This window comes from Narcine bancroftii, chromosome 1, assembly GCF_036971445.1.
Source record: "Narcine bancroftii isolate sNarBan1 chromosome 1, sNarBan1.hap1, whole genome shotgun sequence".
In the NCBI taxonomy this organism is placed as follows: Eukaryota; Metazoa; Chordata; class Chondrichthyes; order Torpediniformes; family Narcinidae; genus Narcine; species Narcine bancroftii.
In genome coordinates, this window is record NC_091469.1 from 43,329,238 (window position 1) to 43,344,549 (window position 15,312).

Consider the following 15,312-nt stretch of genomic DNA (forward strand, 5'->3'; position numbering starts at 1 on the left):
CATTGATACAAGTGATTTGCTGTTGCTACTGGGCGATTTTTAAAAAATAACCAGTTATCTGAAAAATTCAGTCATCCAAAATAGGTCTGGTCCCGACCATTTCAGATAATTGGAGTTGTACTGTAATTTGAAAAAAATCAGTATTGTAGACTTTAATTATGTAAAGTTCACTTTAATCAAGTAATTCCTGTAACTTAGAAAATGTAATTTCAAACCACGGTCGCTGGCTCTGTAACAACATTATGCTAGCCGCTAGTCTAATTATAATCATAATGAACCTCCCTCCCCTTGTGCTGACACCCCAACTCTCCTCAAGCCAGTGTCCCAGTCAGGTCCTCTGTGCACCTTCCTATAAATTCAAACTCCATTTGTTAGCATCATAACAGCATTGCGCTAGTCACTATGGTGCTGTCATAATTAACCATCCCTCCCCCAAGTTTACAGATAAAGGCTTACTAATATATCGAACAATATACTGATAAAATAGTCTCTTACCAGGCAGGGATAGGGAGACACTTTGAGAGAATCGCCCAAGCGGTGAGCAGTATTCAGCTGGCTCTCCATCCTGATCACCGCCATTTTATTCAAACACATCTTTATTCAGACAGCTGCTGCGGGCGGGGGATGACTGGGGCACTCTGCTGGCTGAATGTTTGCTCCCAAGGGGTTGTGTGTTGTTTCGGAGAACCTTTTACAATTTTAAACTTTAAAATTTAATTTATCTTTTAAATTATTTATTTAGTTCTTTGTTTTTTTTGCTGGTTATTTGAGTTTCTGGTTGACTAAACACTGGATAATGCGGATTTTTACTGTATATCTTTCCTTCCTATTGAAGCTGCCTAACCTTCTGAGTTTCTCCAGCACTTTTGTGTATTTAATTCTTAAGTCTGTACCTCTGATATATTTTTATTAGGGAACATGCAATCATTAATTGATTTAGGTTTAGAGGATTATCAGATTTCCTTTACCTATTTAGCTTTAGTCGTGGCTAAGAAATGTATAGCGTCTACTTGGAAAGATAAAAATATACTAACTTTAGATAAGTGGTATTTGGAGATGAAATTTTGTTTGACTATGGAAAGGATATCTTTTTCAATTCAGGATAAGATGTCTTTTTATAAGTTAAAGTGGACTCTGTTTGCTAATTATATGCATTTAAGTTTGATTTAAATATATGTTTAAGCGTAATATTTTAGTATTGATAACATTTTTTTTGTTGTTAGAATTTTTTTTAGGTTAAGTTTTATCTCTTTTTTTGTAAGTGGGTATTTTTTTTTCCATATATAATATTGTTAATTTTATTAACTCTTCACTCTTTATTTTGGGGGGGGAGGGTTGGACTAATTTTAAGTTAGATTACTAATATTGTGTTAAAATTAACGGGGGGGGTTATTTTGTGTAGTTTTCTGATGTAATACTGCAATCATACCATTTTAATTTTTTTAATTTTTCTTTAAATGTAATTCTCTATTGTATTCATGTTATAAAATTTTAAATAAAGTCTAAAAAAAAGTCTGTTCCTCTGGAGGTCCAGACTTTTGAAGGGCCCCCCTGGTACTTTTTAAATGTTTTGACATTTTCAGACTCTAGACAATGGTTTTGATCCCAGTCCTCCCCCACTTCCCTTGGAGAAATATTACCCTGTAACTCCCAATTTTACTAGTTATTTTAAATACATTTAAATCATCTGATAAGGAAAGTAACTTCTTCCTACTTACTGTACTTGGTCCTTCTTAATTTTATGCAATTCATTGAAACTAACAAATTCTTAGAGAGCCAGAAATGATCTTCTCTAACTTGGATAAGGTGTAACAGTAATGATTTTTTTTTCCATTTGCAGAGAACTCTGATGGTAAATACATTTCTCCTTTCCATGACATTCCGTTGCATGATGTGGTTGAAAAGGTAAATGGCATGAGATGCTTCTTCTGTTCTTTGTAGTCGAACATTGTCAGTTATTTATTAGCTTTACCAAAATTTTATGAGACCAATCATTGATTGTTCAAGTTTCATTTTGATGGACTGCAGCTTAACATTTATACTGTTATCTCTAATATTTGGACTAAAAGTGGCACCTTTTTAAATGCAAAACATGTTTTATTGCACACTTTATTAAATATCTTTTATAGAACTGCATCAATGAGGTACCTTCTTCCTATGGGTCATAACTCTATGTATTTTCTTCGTTGGATATTGCAAGTGAGCATTCTAATTTAATAAATCAACTGTATTGTACTGATCATCTGTGTTGCTACAGCAGTATTTTTTTTCTCACATTTCCAACTGTAATTCAAGTTTATAGTGCAGTGAGAAGAATTCTTTAGTGAACAGTCTAGTAATTCATCTCTAATATGCATATACTTGTTCAAAGTAGAGAGGCAAGAGTACAAATACAGATAGTAGTAAAAGTCCTAAAATCCAGACTGCTTGGGGATTGGGTCAGTCCAGATTTTCTAGAGTCTGGGCCAGTACTTTTAAAATTCAAATTTAAGGAGGAATAAAAAAGAGATAAACGGGTTTTTTAAAAATTCATTAGCAAATACAGGATGCTTAATTTATCAAAATGAACAATTTTAAAGAAAAGCAAAGTAAACTCTTGACAAAAATATAAACAATCTTTTTCACAAAAAGCATGTAATGCTTAAAATTATGTTAAAATATGAACACTGAAATGCAGTCTACAAATTAATTTCTTTGTGATAAGATTACGTGGTCACTTATTCCTGTTGTGCATCTATGATGCTTACATACACATGCACGCACACAAAAGCCCAATAAATTTTAAAAGTTTTAGAGTCCGGATTCTCGAGTGGGCTGGTTTTCTGATATCTGGATTTTTGGTTCTACATAACAAGAAATACCATTGTTGTGAGCACTTTAATGGGATTCTTCTGCTTGTCTAACCCATTTTTCATTTTCTTTGCAATGGTTAGAGAGATTCTGCTTGAAATAGCTGAGTTAATTCAGTAACTTAGGTTTCAGTTGTCTGAGAGAAGCAGAGTACAGAAAGAATGGGGTGTAGAATGCTGAAGAGGATTTACAGTAAAGGTATAACTAAACTCTGGGCAAGTTTCTTACGATAAGGAACAGTACAGCAGGTAGCTGCAGCAAAGCCATTGCACTTAAATGGATGAAAGAGAATGTACACGTGAAAGCACTGAACAATGCATTCTTGGAGTTTCCTTAAGGGTTTCCAAGCAGAATCCCAAAGTATTAATGAATTGTCAGCAGGTGGGATTTTGTAATGTTGAAATATCAATTGGCTGTCATCAATCCTTGAACCCTGCAGGAAGCACTTCAATTGGCTTTCTCAATAATTGATCCACCATCAGACTCCTCAACAACAAACTCAAATCATTTAAGGACTTTTACTTGTCCACTTTATTGATTGTTTAAAATTCACCCTGTATTGTACAATTTGTTTACATTTGTTATTTGTTTACACTTTATTTTTACATGTGTACTTTGTGCACAGTATTTTTTTGCACTACCTATAAGTGGTCATTCTGCCTCGCCCGCAGGAAACAGAATCTCAGGGTTGTATATGATATCATGTATGTCAGGGGTGTCAAACTCAAGTTCACAGAGGGCCAAAATTAAAAACTTGGACTAAGTCGTGGGCCAAACTAAATATTTATTGAAAATTTTCAACAACATCTTCATGTTTTCTCTTCTTTCAACATATGTAATGTTAAACTTTTTCTCATTAAAATAAATGTTTAATAATAGTTTTGGTTAAACTCTTTCCAGAAGAAGCATTAACAAATGAGAAATAAAATATTCAATAAATAATATTTCTCTATAGCATTTAAGCTCCTTTTAAATGTTTTTGTTTTCACAAGCCAACAAGTCAAAAAAAAACAACTTGCTTCAATGAAAATCCAATCTTTCAACTATGAAGAGTCCAAAGTTAACCAAAGAAAATATTAATCCAGGCTTAGCTTGCTACACTGTGATTTACTCTGATGCACCTGGGTCTAAACCAGATACTTGGCATCTCTTCTTAGATGCAAGTTCATCAAACTCTGGGGTCAGAGTTTGCCTCCCACCTGTCTTGAAAGGTCCTGTTTGCTGTCTTTCGTTTGGCCATTTTTCGTGAGGGGTTTATTACACGTGAGTTCGGCGACAGGTCGCAGATGCTAATGAAAGTAAAGAGAGGAGGTGGGGGCGATTAGCGGGCTGACAGGCTGACACCAACGCATTTGCAAAGCATTCTGGGATTTGTCGTATTAGCTGTGCATGCACTATACTGGCGCGGGGGCCAGCTCTAATACATATTTGATATGATCTTGCAGGCCAAATATAATTATATCACGGGCCAAATTTGGCCCGCAGGCCTGAATTTGACATGTGTGATGTATGTACTCTGACAAAAAATCAGATCAGTGAGCTCTGTGTTCCTGTCAAGCAACAGCTCCAGCTCTACACCAGATGGCGCTGCAAAGCATTCATACATGCACACACTTCTGCCGCAAAGCTCAAGCCTTCCTTTCCAGAGAGGTTCGACAATTGTTTTATTTTCTTGTAATAATACATTAAAAATGTAATATCATGATACACTTCAACTTCTATCTGACGTAAAGCAAACAAAGAGTCTCCTTGAGCATTGCCCAGTATCCTAACAAGAGGAGAAAGAAGCAAAAGAGAGATATTGAGTGTCCATGGATTCGCCTCCCACAGCCTCAGCATCTGCACGAACTAAAATTCAAACTCTTGGCAACACGAGCTCCAGATCCAAACCTCTGATACTATCAGGAAGCCTTCAGCATCTGAGCCCCTTTGGTAGCCCTTCTTGCCCTCAACATCCTCTTGAATCCCAATTCCAATACATCATTCCCACAAGCCAGTCTTCAGCACCCTGCAGCCTTTGTAGGTCCTTCAACCACAAATTGCCAGCAGCTTACAGACTGGGTGAATCCTTTGTCTGCAAGTTGCCAACAGCCTGGAGCCTGTGAGGTTCCTTCAGCCACTTAGCTGATCTGTTTCCGTGGTCACCATCCTGTATGGTTGTCTCCTATGATTCCCCTCAATTGGGGGGGGTGTTCTCCCCATATCTGGTGCCCTGAGCTGGTCTGCTGCACCCCCAATTTAAAGAGATGATGCTGAAGGAAGGGCTTCAGGTTTTTGGATCCTTGACCTCTCTTCCTCGGATGGTAGGACCTGTACTGCCAGGATGGCTTGTATCTGAACTTGGGGTATTAGTGCTGCTCTGGCAGTTTAAACTAGATTTGCAAGGAGATGGGAATCAGAGTGCCGGAGCAGGTAGTGGTAAAAAAATATTAAGCCTTCAGGCAAGGACAGAAATGGAAAGCCTGAGCATAGTGGGAATTTGCTCTAAGTTGTATCTGCAAAGAGTACTGTTGGGTACAAGATATTGCTTGTATTGAGCTTAGAGCAGGGGTGGCCAACCTTTTAATTTTTAATTTAGACTTACAGTATGATAACAGGACATTTTGGCCCATGAGTATGTACTGAGGGTGTAGGTTAATTGGGCGTCATGGACTAATGGGCTGAAATGGTCTGTTACCATGTTGTATGTCTAAATTAAAAATTAAAAGGTTGGCCACCCCTGGCTTAGAGCATAGATTGGCCTGTGGAATTGTGGCAATTCATGAGACTTAGTTGCAGCAGAGGCAGGACTGCCAGCTCAATGTTCCAGGGTACCACTGTTTCAGACATGATAGTGAGGGAGGGATGAAATGGGGAGGGGTGGCATTGCTAGTCAGGGCAATACTAGTGATCAGACAAGAGGGCTCATCAGCTGAGGTTAAATGGGTGGAAATGAGGAATGAGAAAGGGATGACCACGTTAATAGGATTATATTGTAGACTTCATCGGAGGAAATGGAAATTGGAGGAAGAAATTTGTAGAGCGATGACATGTGAACAGCAAGGAAAGCACCCAAAGCTTGCAGCAGGATTTGGACCAGCTAGAAAAATGGACAGATGGAATCTAATGCAGACAGGTGTGAGGTGTTGTACTTTGGGAGGAGAAGCCAGAGTTGGACTTGCATGGTAAATCATAGACACTGGGGATGCAGTAGGATAGAGGATTCAGATACAAAATTCCTTAAAAGTGACATCACAGGTAGATAGGGTAGTAAAGAGAACTTTTGCCATATTAGCCTTCATAAATTAAAGCATTGAGTACATGATGTTATGTTGAAGTGGTATAAGATAGACAAGGCCAAATGTGGAGCATTGAGTGCAGTTTTGGTCACTTGACTACTGGAAAAAAATAAATTTGAAAGAGTGCAGAGAAAATTTACAAGGATATTTGTGGGACTTGAGCTGAGTTACAGGGAAAAGTTGAATAGATTAGGACTATTTCCCCTGGAGCATCAGAAAATTAGGAGAGATTTAATAGTATATAAAATTGAGGGGTAGAAATAGGGTAAAGACCCTACCCACCAACAAATCTTAATTACAACTTCTGAAGTGTTGCATGAGATGTATATAAATGAAGATATTGAAGATATTTCTTGTATTGTGTTCTTCACAGACCCTTGTTAATATGGTTGTGGAAGTGCCATGTTGGACAAACGCAAAAATGGAGGTCAGTTATTGTGGTGGACACGGCTGCATAAAATATAGTTCAAGTTTCAACTGTATATTTATTGCCATACAAATAAGTACAATGTTCATATGCACTGAAATTCTTGCGCTACAGCCAAACTGGTATTTTGTAAAAAAAAAACACTAAAGTAATATAATTACATTATTGTACAGAAAGATTTAATAAATATAAAAGGTAGATAGATAATAAATAATGTATTCACAATTACATGATGCGAGAAAAAATGTAGTGTTTGAATAGTGCAGACAGGTCTTTGTGTCGTGCCGATGCAGCTTATGATTAGGGTAAAAAAGGACGTTTAAGTATTTGTGACCCTTTTGATACAACTGTTCTTGTACCTGGATTTGCTGGACTTCAGGTTTATGTACCTTTTTCATAAAGGTATCAGTAAGAAGAGGTCGTGACCAGGGTATTGGAGATCTGTTATGATGTTGGCTGCCATCTTGAAGCAATGCCTCACATAGATGTCTTCAATGGATGGGAGGTTGGAGTCTGTGATGGAAATGGCCGCATTTGCTACTTTCTGCAGGCTTGTGTGCTCCTTGGTACTCGGGTTACCAAACCAAATCATGATCCAACCTGTCATTGAACTTCCCACTGTGTACCTGTAGAAAGTTGATACAAAGACATGCCAATTCTTCTCAGACATTAGAAAGAAGCGGCGTTAGTGTGCCTTCATCATGGTTACCTCAATGTGGTGGCTCCAGGAGAAGTCATCTGATCTGTGGGCTCTCAGGAATGTACCTTCTCCTCCTCCGTCCCATCAGTGAAGACTAGTGTATGGTCCATCGGCCTTCCATTCCCACAGTAAACTGCTTGGTCTTGTTTATGTAGAGAGCAAGGTTCTGTATCCTGACTCATCATTTCCCATTATTCTGCCAACAATGGTGGAGTTGTCAGCGAATTTATAGATTGTGTTTTAGCTGAACTTAACTACAAAGTCATGAATGCAGAGTGAGCAGAGAGCAAAGCACACAGCATTCAGGCGATGGTCAGTAAAGAGGAGGTGATGTCAGCAAAGAGGAGGCGTTGATGGTCAGTAAAGAGGAGGTGATGTCAGCAAAGAGGAGGTGTTGATGGTCAGCAAAGAGGAGGTGTTGATGGTCAGCAAAGAGGAGGTGTTGATGGTCAGCAAAGAGGAGGTGTTGATGGTCAGCAAAGAGGAGGTGTTGATGGTCAGCAAAGAGGAGGTGTTGATGGTCAGCAAAGAGGAGGTGTTGATGGTCAGCAAAGAGGAGGTGTTGATGGTCAGCAAAGAGGAGGTGTTGATGGTCAGCAAAGAGGAGGTGTTGATGGTCAGCAAAGAGGAGGTGTTGATGGTCAGCAAAGAGGAGGTGTTGATGGTCAGCAAAGAGGAGGTGTTGATGGTCAGCAAAGAGGAGGTGTTGATGGTCAGCAAAGAGGAGGTGTTGATGGTCAGCAAAGAGGAGGTGTTGATGGTCAGCAAAGAGGAGGTGTTGATGGTCAGCAAAGAGGAGGTGTTGATGGTCAGCAAAGAGGAGGTGTTGATGGTCAGCAAAGAGGAGGTGTTGATGGTCAGCAAAGAGGAGGTGTTGATGGTCAGCAAAGAGGAGGTGTTGATGGTCAGCAAAGAGGAGGTGTTGATGGTCAGCAAAGAGGAGGTGTTGATGGTCAGCAAAGAGGAGGTGTTGATGGTCAGCAAAGAGGAGGTGTTGATGGTCAGCAAAGAGGAGGTGTTGATGGTCAGCAAAGAGGAGGTGTTGATGGTCAGCAAAGAGGAGGTGTTGATGGTCAGCAAAGAGGAGGTGTTGATGGTCAGCAAAGAGGAGGTGTTGATGGTCAGCAAAGAGGAGGTGTTGATGGTCAGCAAAGAGGAGGTGTTGATGGTCAGCAAAGAGGAGGTGTTGATGGTCAGCAAAGAGGAGGTGTTGATGGTCAGCAAAGAGGAGGTGTTGATGGTCAGCAAAGAGGAGGTGTTGATGGTCAGCAAAGAGGAGGTGTTGATGGTCAGCAAAGAGGAGGTGTTGATGGTCAGCAAAGAGGAGGTGTTGATGGTCAGCAAAGAGGAGGTGTTGATGGTCAGCAAAGAGGAGGTGTTGATGGTCAGCAAAGAGGAGGTGTTGATGGTCAGCAAAGAGGAGGTGTTGATGGTCAGCAAAGAGGAGGTGTTGATGGTCAGCAAAGAGGAGGTGTTGATGGTCAGCAAAGAGGAGGTGTTGATGGTCGGCAAAGAGGAGGTGTTGATGGTCGGCAAAGAGGAGGTGTTGATGGTCGGCAAAGAGGAGGTGTTGATGGTCGGCAAAGAGGAGGTGTTGATGGTCGGCAAAGAGGAGGTGTTGATGGTCGGCAAAGAGGAGGTGTTGATGGTCGGCAAAGAGGAGGTGTTGATGGTCGGCAAAGAGGAGGTGTTGATGGTCGGCAAAGAGGAGGTGTTGATGGTCGGCAAAGAGGAGGTGTTGATGGTCGGCAAAGAGGAGGTGTTGATGGTCGGCAAAGAGGAGGTGTTGATGGTCGGCAAAGAGGAGGTGTTGATGGTCGGCAAAGAGGAGGTGTTGATGGTCGGCAAAGAGGAGGTGTTGATGGTCGGCAAAGAGGAGGTGTTGATGGTCGGCAAAGAGGAGGTGTTGATGGTCGGCAAAGAGGAGGTGTTGATGGTCGGCAAAGAGGAGGTGTTGATGGTCGGCAAAGAGGAGGTGTTGATGGTCGGCAAAGAGGAGGTGTTGATGGTCGGCAAAGAGGAGGTGTTGATGGTCGGCAAAGAGGAGGTGTTGATGGTCGGCAAAGAGGAGGTGTTGATGGTCGGCAAAGAGGAGGTGTTGATGGTCGGCAAAGAGGAGGTGTTGATGGTCGGCAAAGAGGAGGTGTTGATGGTCGGCAAAGAGGAGGTGTTGATGGTCGGCAAAGAGGAGGTGTTGATGGTCGGCAAAGAGGAGGTGTTGATGGTCGGCAAAGAGGAGGTGTTGATGGTCGGCAAAGAGGAGGTGTTGATGGTCGGCAAAGAGGAGGTGTTGATGGTCGGCAAAGAGGAGGTGTTGATGGTCGGCAAAGAGGAGGTGATGTCGGCAGAGGAGGTGATGTCGGCAGAGGAGGTGATGTCGGCAGAGGAGGTGATGTCGGCAGAGGAGGTGATGTCGGCAGAGGAGGTGATGTCGGCAGAGGAGGTGATGTCGGCAGAGGAGGTGTTGATGGTCAGCAAAGAAGAGGTGATGTTGCAACACAAAAGAAGTGGAAAAATACCATATATGGCGTTGTCTAGGACGACTCATGTATAGGATGACCCCTGGAATTTCCACCTAAAATGTTAGGTTTGAGCAATACTTTTTGTTCAAGATGACCCCCACCAAATCTGCCACTTACTGCTGTCCAGTGAATGCTGTTAAAATCAAATCACAATATTAAAAAAAAATATTATTTGAATGTTTAAATTTTATTTGGATATTTTAAAATAAACTGCTGTCAGCTGCTGTAACAAGCCATTTAAAGCCTGTACAGAGCTGACAGCTGTTGGACCGGGCAGATGGACCCCGCGGAGGAGCGTTGAGACTTTGCAAATAACTAATGGGGCATGCACGCGATAGCTTCAGAGGCGGCAGGAAGATTGCAGTAGTGCTGCAAATTTTAGACCTTCTGTATAGGGTGACCCGGTTTTAAGGTAACATTTTTAAGTTTCGAGGATAATTTTATACAACTGCATATACGGTAATATTAAAAGGAAGAGAAAAAATATTATGCAGTTGGTCATAATGCATAAGAAAACTGGGCTGGGTCAATTATGAAGACTGATTGTAGTGCTGTGTGAGGGTAGTGCAGAGAGGTTCAAGACCCTCATAGCTGTTGGTAAATGGCTATTCTTAAACCTAGAGGTTTTGACATCAGGTCTCTGAATCTTCTTACTAAAGGTGGCTTTGAGAAAAGATTATGGCCAGGGTGATGGGGATCTTTTACGATGCTGGCAGCCTTCCTTAGATGTTTTCACTCAGTGCCTGTGATGGAGTTGGCTGTTGGATAAAAACTCTTCTGGACCTAGAAGTACTAGACTTCAGGTTCTGTACCTTCTGCCTGAAGGTAGCAGAGAGGAGAGGTTGTGACAAGGCAACTTTTATGTCTATAGCAGATGAATAAGAAAAATATTTAACTGATTTCAATTTCTCCAAGGAGAGTATTTTCATTGTGTGGCTGTAACATTGTTATCTTTTCAGATTGCTACAAAAATGCCTCTGAACCCGATCAAACAGGATATGAAAAATGGAAAAGTACGTTATGTAGCAAATATCTTTCCTCACAAGGGGTATATCTGGAACTATGGAGCGTTACCACAGGTTAAGCTTTTTAAACTTTTATTGTGATATTAACTTTCATGGCTTATTTCGTGATATTTTGGGTTTAATCTCCTTGGAATAAATGCTTCAGTTAGTGATTATTTGACTTGTGCAGATTAAAGAATGCTCAATTTTGACCTTTAAACTATGTGCATTGTAATTATGCTCCTTGGTTAAATAGGAGGAAAAAGATAGAGGGGGAATAGAGGGTGAATGGAATTATTGAATATTTGGGGCTCCAAAGATTAATTATTTCAATATCCTTGTTGTAAATCTTCCTTGGCTGTTATTGTTATCAGCCTCCCCATTTCAGGTTATAGTGTCTGACAGCATAGGAGCAGGCTCTTCAGCCCAGCGAGTACCCATCTATACTAATCCATTTACCTGTACTTGGTCTCTAGCTTTCTTTGCCTTGGAAACTCAAGTGCTTGACTGGGTACCATAAATATTGAGGGAATACTCCACCATCCATTCAAGAAGTGCATTCCAGTGGGTGAAAAAAATTCTTTCTCATTTTCCCCTGTTAATATTTTATTCTTTATCTTAAACATATGCCCTCTACTGTCAGATACTACTTTTATAAGAACAATGTCCAATTATGTATCCTATCTATGCCTCATCATTTTGAATACACCCTCCTTCTCCTTCTATCAAGCCAATTTTCAATCCCGTTCACTAATTTCCACTGCATCCCATGTTATCTAATCTTCTGATCTGGGGAGAAGGTATCCAAATGGGATTGAAAGGATAGCAAATCAGCCATGATGGAATGGTGGGACAGACTCCATGGGCCAAATGGTCCAGCATGCAGGACGTCATCAATGGCTTGTTCAAGTCCATTTAGAAAACATGTTACTCACTGCCCTGCCCCCATCAATCCTCTTCATTACCTCTTCAAAATAATTTAGTCGAATTTGTGAGACATGATTTCCAATATACAAAGCCATGCTGACTATTCTTAATCAGTTCTTGTCTATCCAAATTTATCCATGTCCTGTCAAAGGATAGTTAGATAAGCATCTCAGAATGAAAAGGGATTTATGTGGTGGTGCAATTACATTTTATAAATTGATCTTGCATAGAGCACTCTGTAATTTTGTGATTCCATCCTGACCTCATGACTCCTTTCCCCTCTATCTCCATCTGTAGCTGCATAATTGCTAAATTCCTGCTGTGTTTCAGGACTGGAACTCTCACTAGCTTCAGGGATATAAACTAAACCCTAGCAATGATTTCAACTTTCCAAATATTGCCAGAATTGGTTTCAAACCATTACTATTTTTGCCTAGTGGCACTGAAAATTCAGATTATAAATTGGATCCTGTGCTGTGGGACTGAGTAGCCAAAGATTTTATTGCTAATAGTTAGTTATATAGAGAGAGTATATCATTTTCATCAGGGTCCCAATAGCAACCAGAGCAGAATAACATCTATATGAGGTATGGCCATTGGCACTCAAGTTGAAGACACAGCTTGGTGGAGAAAAGAAATTAGTAAGGTTAAAATCTCACTGGAGGGTGCAGTGATTGGGACCCTTCCCAAAATCCATTCTACAGGACAAGTACGAATTTAGAAATAATTGATGTTTCTAAGAAGTACTACTGCCAATGAGAGGAAGACTAAGAGAATATTATTAGAATGGGATGAGTCTTTTAATACTTTGGCAGCTTTTTCAAGGCAATGTAAAGTGTTGATGAAGGGTGGGGGGGTGGTTTGGATGATGGATTGAGCCATGTCCACAACCCTCTGCAGTTTCTGTGGTTTTTGGTAGAGCAGTTCCTGTACCATGTAGTTTTAAACCCTGACAAGATACTTACACTGATACCTATCTATACTAATCCCATGTGCCTACATTAGGCCCTTATTCCTCACCACCATTCTTGTTCAAGTATCTGTCAAAACACGTTTTAAATGTTGTGGTTGTGTCTGCTTTCACCAACTTCTCTGGCAGCTCATTCCAGACATTCAACACTTGCTGTGTCAAAAAAACTTGCTCCTCAGAATTTTCAATTTCTTCCCTCTTTCTGTACATCTGTGTCTTCTTGTTTTGGTCTCTCCTGCCTTGGGAAAAAGATTCTGACAATGTTCCTCATAACTTTATAAACTTAGATTAATTTATGCCTCAGCCTCCAACATTCCAGTGATGATAAACCCTTACCTTTCTGATCTCTCTTCTTAACTATAGTTCTTAATCCAGACAAGTACTTCTGAATTCTTTCTGTTGCTACCACGTCCTTGTGTTAGATGATCAATGTGAAATTCAGCGAAAGACTAAACAATCTTCACCACCAGAGAAAAATGTTTATGGCCATTTAAGTCCTGTGGATCTGAGGGCCTGCATCCCTGGGTCTTTAAGGAAGTTGGTGTAGTAATAAATTGGATCGGATGCTTGGTTGATATCTACCAAAATTCCCCATATTCTTGGGAGATTGTGGAATATTGAATAGCTGCAAAAGTAACATCACTATTCAAGAAAGGGAGATAGAAAGCAGGAAACAAATAAGATGGTCAGCCTAATATATATCATTGGAAAATTGCTGGAATGCACTACGAATCAAGTAAAAGTAAGACATGTAGGTAATTAAAACAATCGACAAGAATCAACCTGATTTACTACAAATATATCATATTTAAGGATTTTGTTAAGAGTTCCTTACAAAGGATGTAACAAATGGATAAGAAGAGACCAGTAAATATGGTATATTTGGATTTTCAGAAGGCATTTAGTAAAATTCCACATAAAATATTACACACAGAATATAAGAAAGCACACAGTGGGAGGGTAGCTACCTAATAAAAAAATAGAGTTTAATTAAGTGGGTTGTGGGAAATGGAATATTGGTGGAACACTACTGTTTCAACTATTTCCAACTTACATATTAATGACTTGGCTGATAGAGTGTATTAAAGTCAATGTTTTAAGATTAGTTTTTGGTATGTTGGTGTCAATGGTAAGGCTAGTGTTCATTGCCTCTCCCTAATTGCTCTTGAGAAAATGATGTTGAGTTCATCTTTTGAATTACTTCAGTCTCTCTGATGAAGTCATGTATGTAGTGCTATTTGGCAAAAGTTCCAGGATTTGGATCCAGAGGTGATATCATGGTGTGACATGAGGAGGATAACCTGGAGGTGATAAAGTTCCCTTGTTCTTCTTGGTGGACAAATTTGTTGATGAGGCAAAGATAGAAGTTGTGAGGACACAAAGAGTGTGTTAAGTATAATGAGGGAAAATCTGAGTATCTACTCTGGAATGAAAAAGGAAACTTAGTTAAAATGAATAGTATAAAATTTAGTACATGAAATACAGAAGATGGTATATTGGAACTGTATGCAGTAAAATTCTGGTATCTGGAATTCAAGCAACCAGCAATCCAACCAACCTGCAAAAAAACCCCAAGGAAATAAATTAATAGATAAATAAATAAATAAATACATTTTTAAAACATAAAAGTAAATGTTCTTTGAAGCAACATACAACCCACTGATGAAAATGAGAGCAAACAATCAGCCAGTGGAGCATCCCGGTCATGCCCTGACCCCAGCAGCTGTTTGAATAAAGTGCAATAAAATTGAGTTTGACTAAAATGGCACCCAGGATGAAGAGCTAACTGATGCTGCTCGCCATTGGGGGTGGCTCTCCCAGAATGTCCCCCTATCTCTGTAAGAATTTTTATCTTTATTAATACAGTATGTTTTTGATTATCCAAAATGCTTGGGACCGGACCTACCTCGGTAAGTGGATTTTTCGGATATTCAGGAATTTTCTCTAAAACAGCCGACTGTTGGTTATCCCCATCACCTCCCCATGTAGCCACTGAGCCTCAACCCCTCCCCATAGCCATTGCCAATCCTGCCCGGGAGCCTGAGGTCTCATCTCACCTGTAAGTTATAGGAGATCACACAGGGATTGTCCTCCAGCAGAATTTCAGCGACCTCACAAAGCATATTTGACAGAGGGAGTGGCTTGGGCGAGCGAGTGGGGAGAGACCGCAGCTTGGGTGGGTGAGTGGGGAGAGAGCGTGGTATTCAATTCAAATTTTGAGAATGCCACAATGCAATTTATCACAAAGTTGCAATTACTCTTGGCAAAAAATGGCAATTTATAAATAAATAATCAGTGCTATCCTTTTTTCAATGTGTAACGTGTGAGCAAATGTCTCCTATGTAAAACCAATTCCCCGTAGCCCCACTTGAGCATGATGGGTACATTTTTTCAAATTGTGACGCCATGTCTCATGCAGTAAAAGTTTCAGACATTTGGAATATCGGTTGATCAGTTTTCAGTTAATCGGAAACATACTGTATTGTGTATAAGTAAGGGTTTATCTGCAAACCTTATGGGGGGCAGGGTTAATTATGATGACGGCACGTTTAGCAAAGTGGTTAGCGGAATACTGTTAGAGCACCAGTGACTGAGGATCGAATTTGAATTTAAATATTGTAAGTTATGGAATTA

General features: G+C 40.1%; 1 protein-coding gene across 8 annotated transcripts in view; it reads left to right on the forward strand.

Moving 5' to 3' along the window:
• LOC138757559 (inorganic pyrophosphatase 2, mitochondrial-like) overlaps positions 1 to 15,312 on the forward strand; it is a 62,923-nt gene that overhangs the window by 11,992 nt on the left and 35,619 nt on the right. For 3 of the 8 annotated variants that reach the window (XM_069925150.1, XM_069925139.1, XM_069925155.1), the window contains exons 2-5: positions 1,841 to 1,905; positions 2,130 to 2,199; positions 6,502 to 6,555; positions 10,737 to 10,856. In XM_069925150.1, coding sequence (XP_069781251.1) covers positions 1,850 to 1,905; positions 2,130 to 2,199; positions 6,502 to 6,555; positions 10,737 to 10,856 — 300 coding nt within the window. In that variant the 5' untranslated portion in view covers positions 1,841 to 1,849. Of the gene's footprint in view, positions 1 to 1,840; positions 1,906 to 2,129; positions 2,200 to 4,295; positions 4,501 to 6,501; positions 6,556 to 10,736; positions 10,857 to 15,312 lie in introns of all 8 variants that reach the window. The other 5 variants (XM_069925120.1, XM_069925162.1, XM_069925172.1 and 2 more) reach the window with 4 other exon arrangements.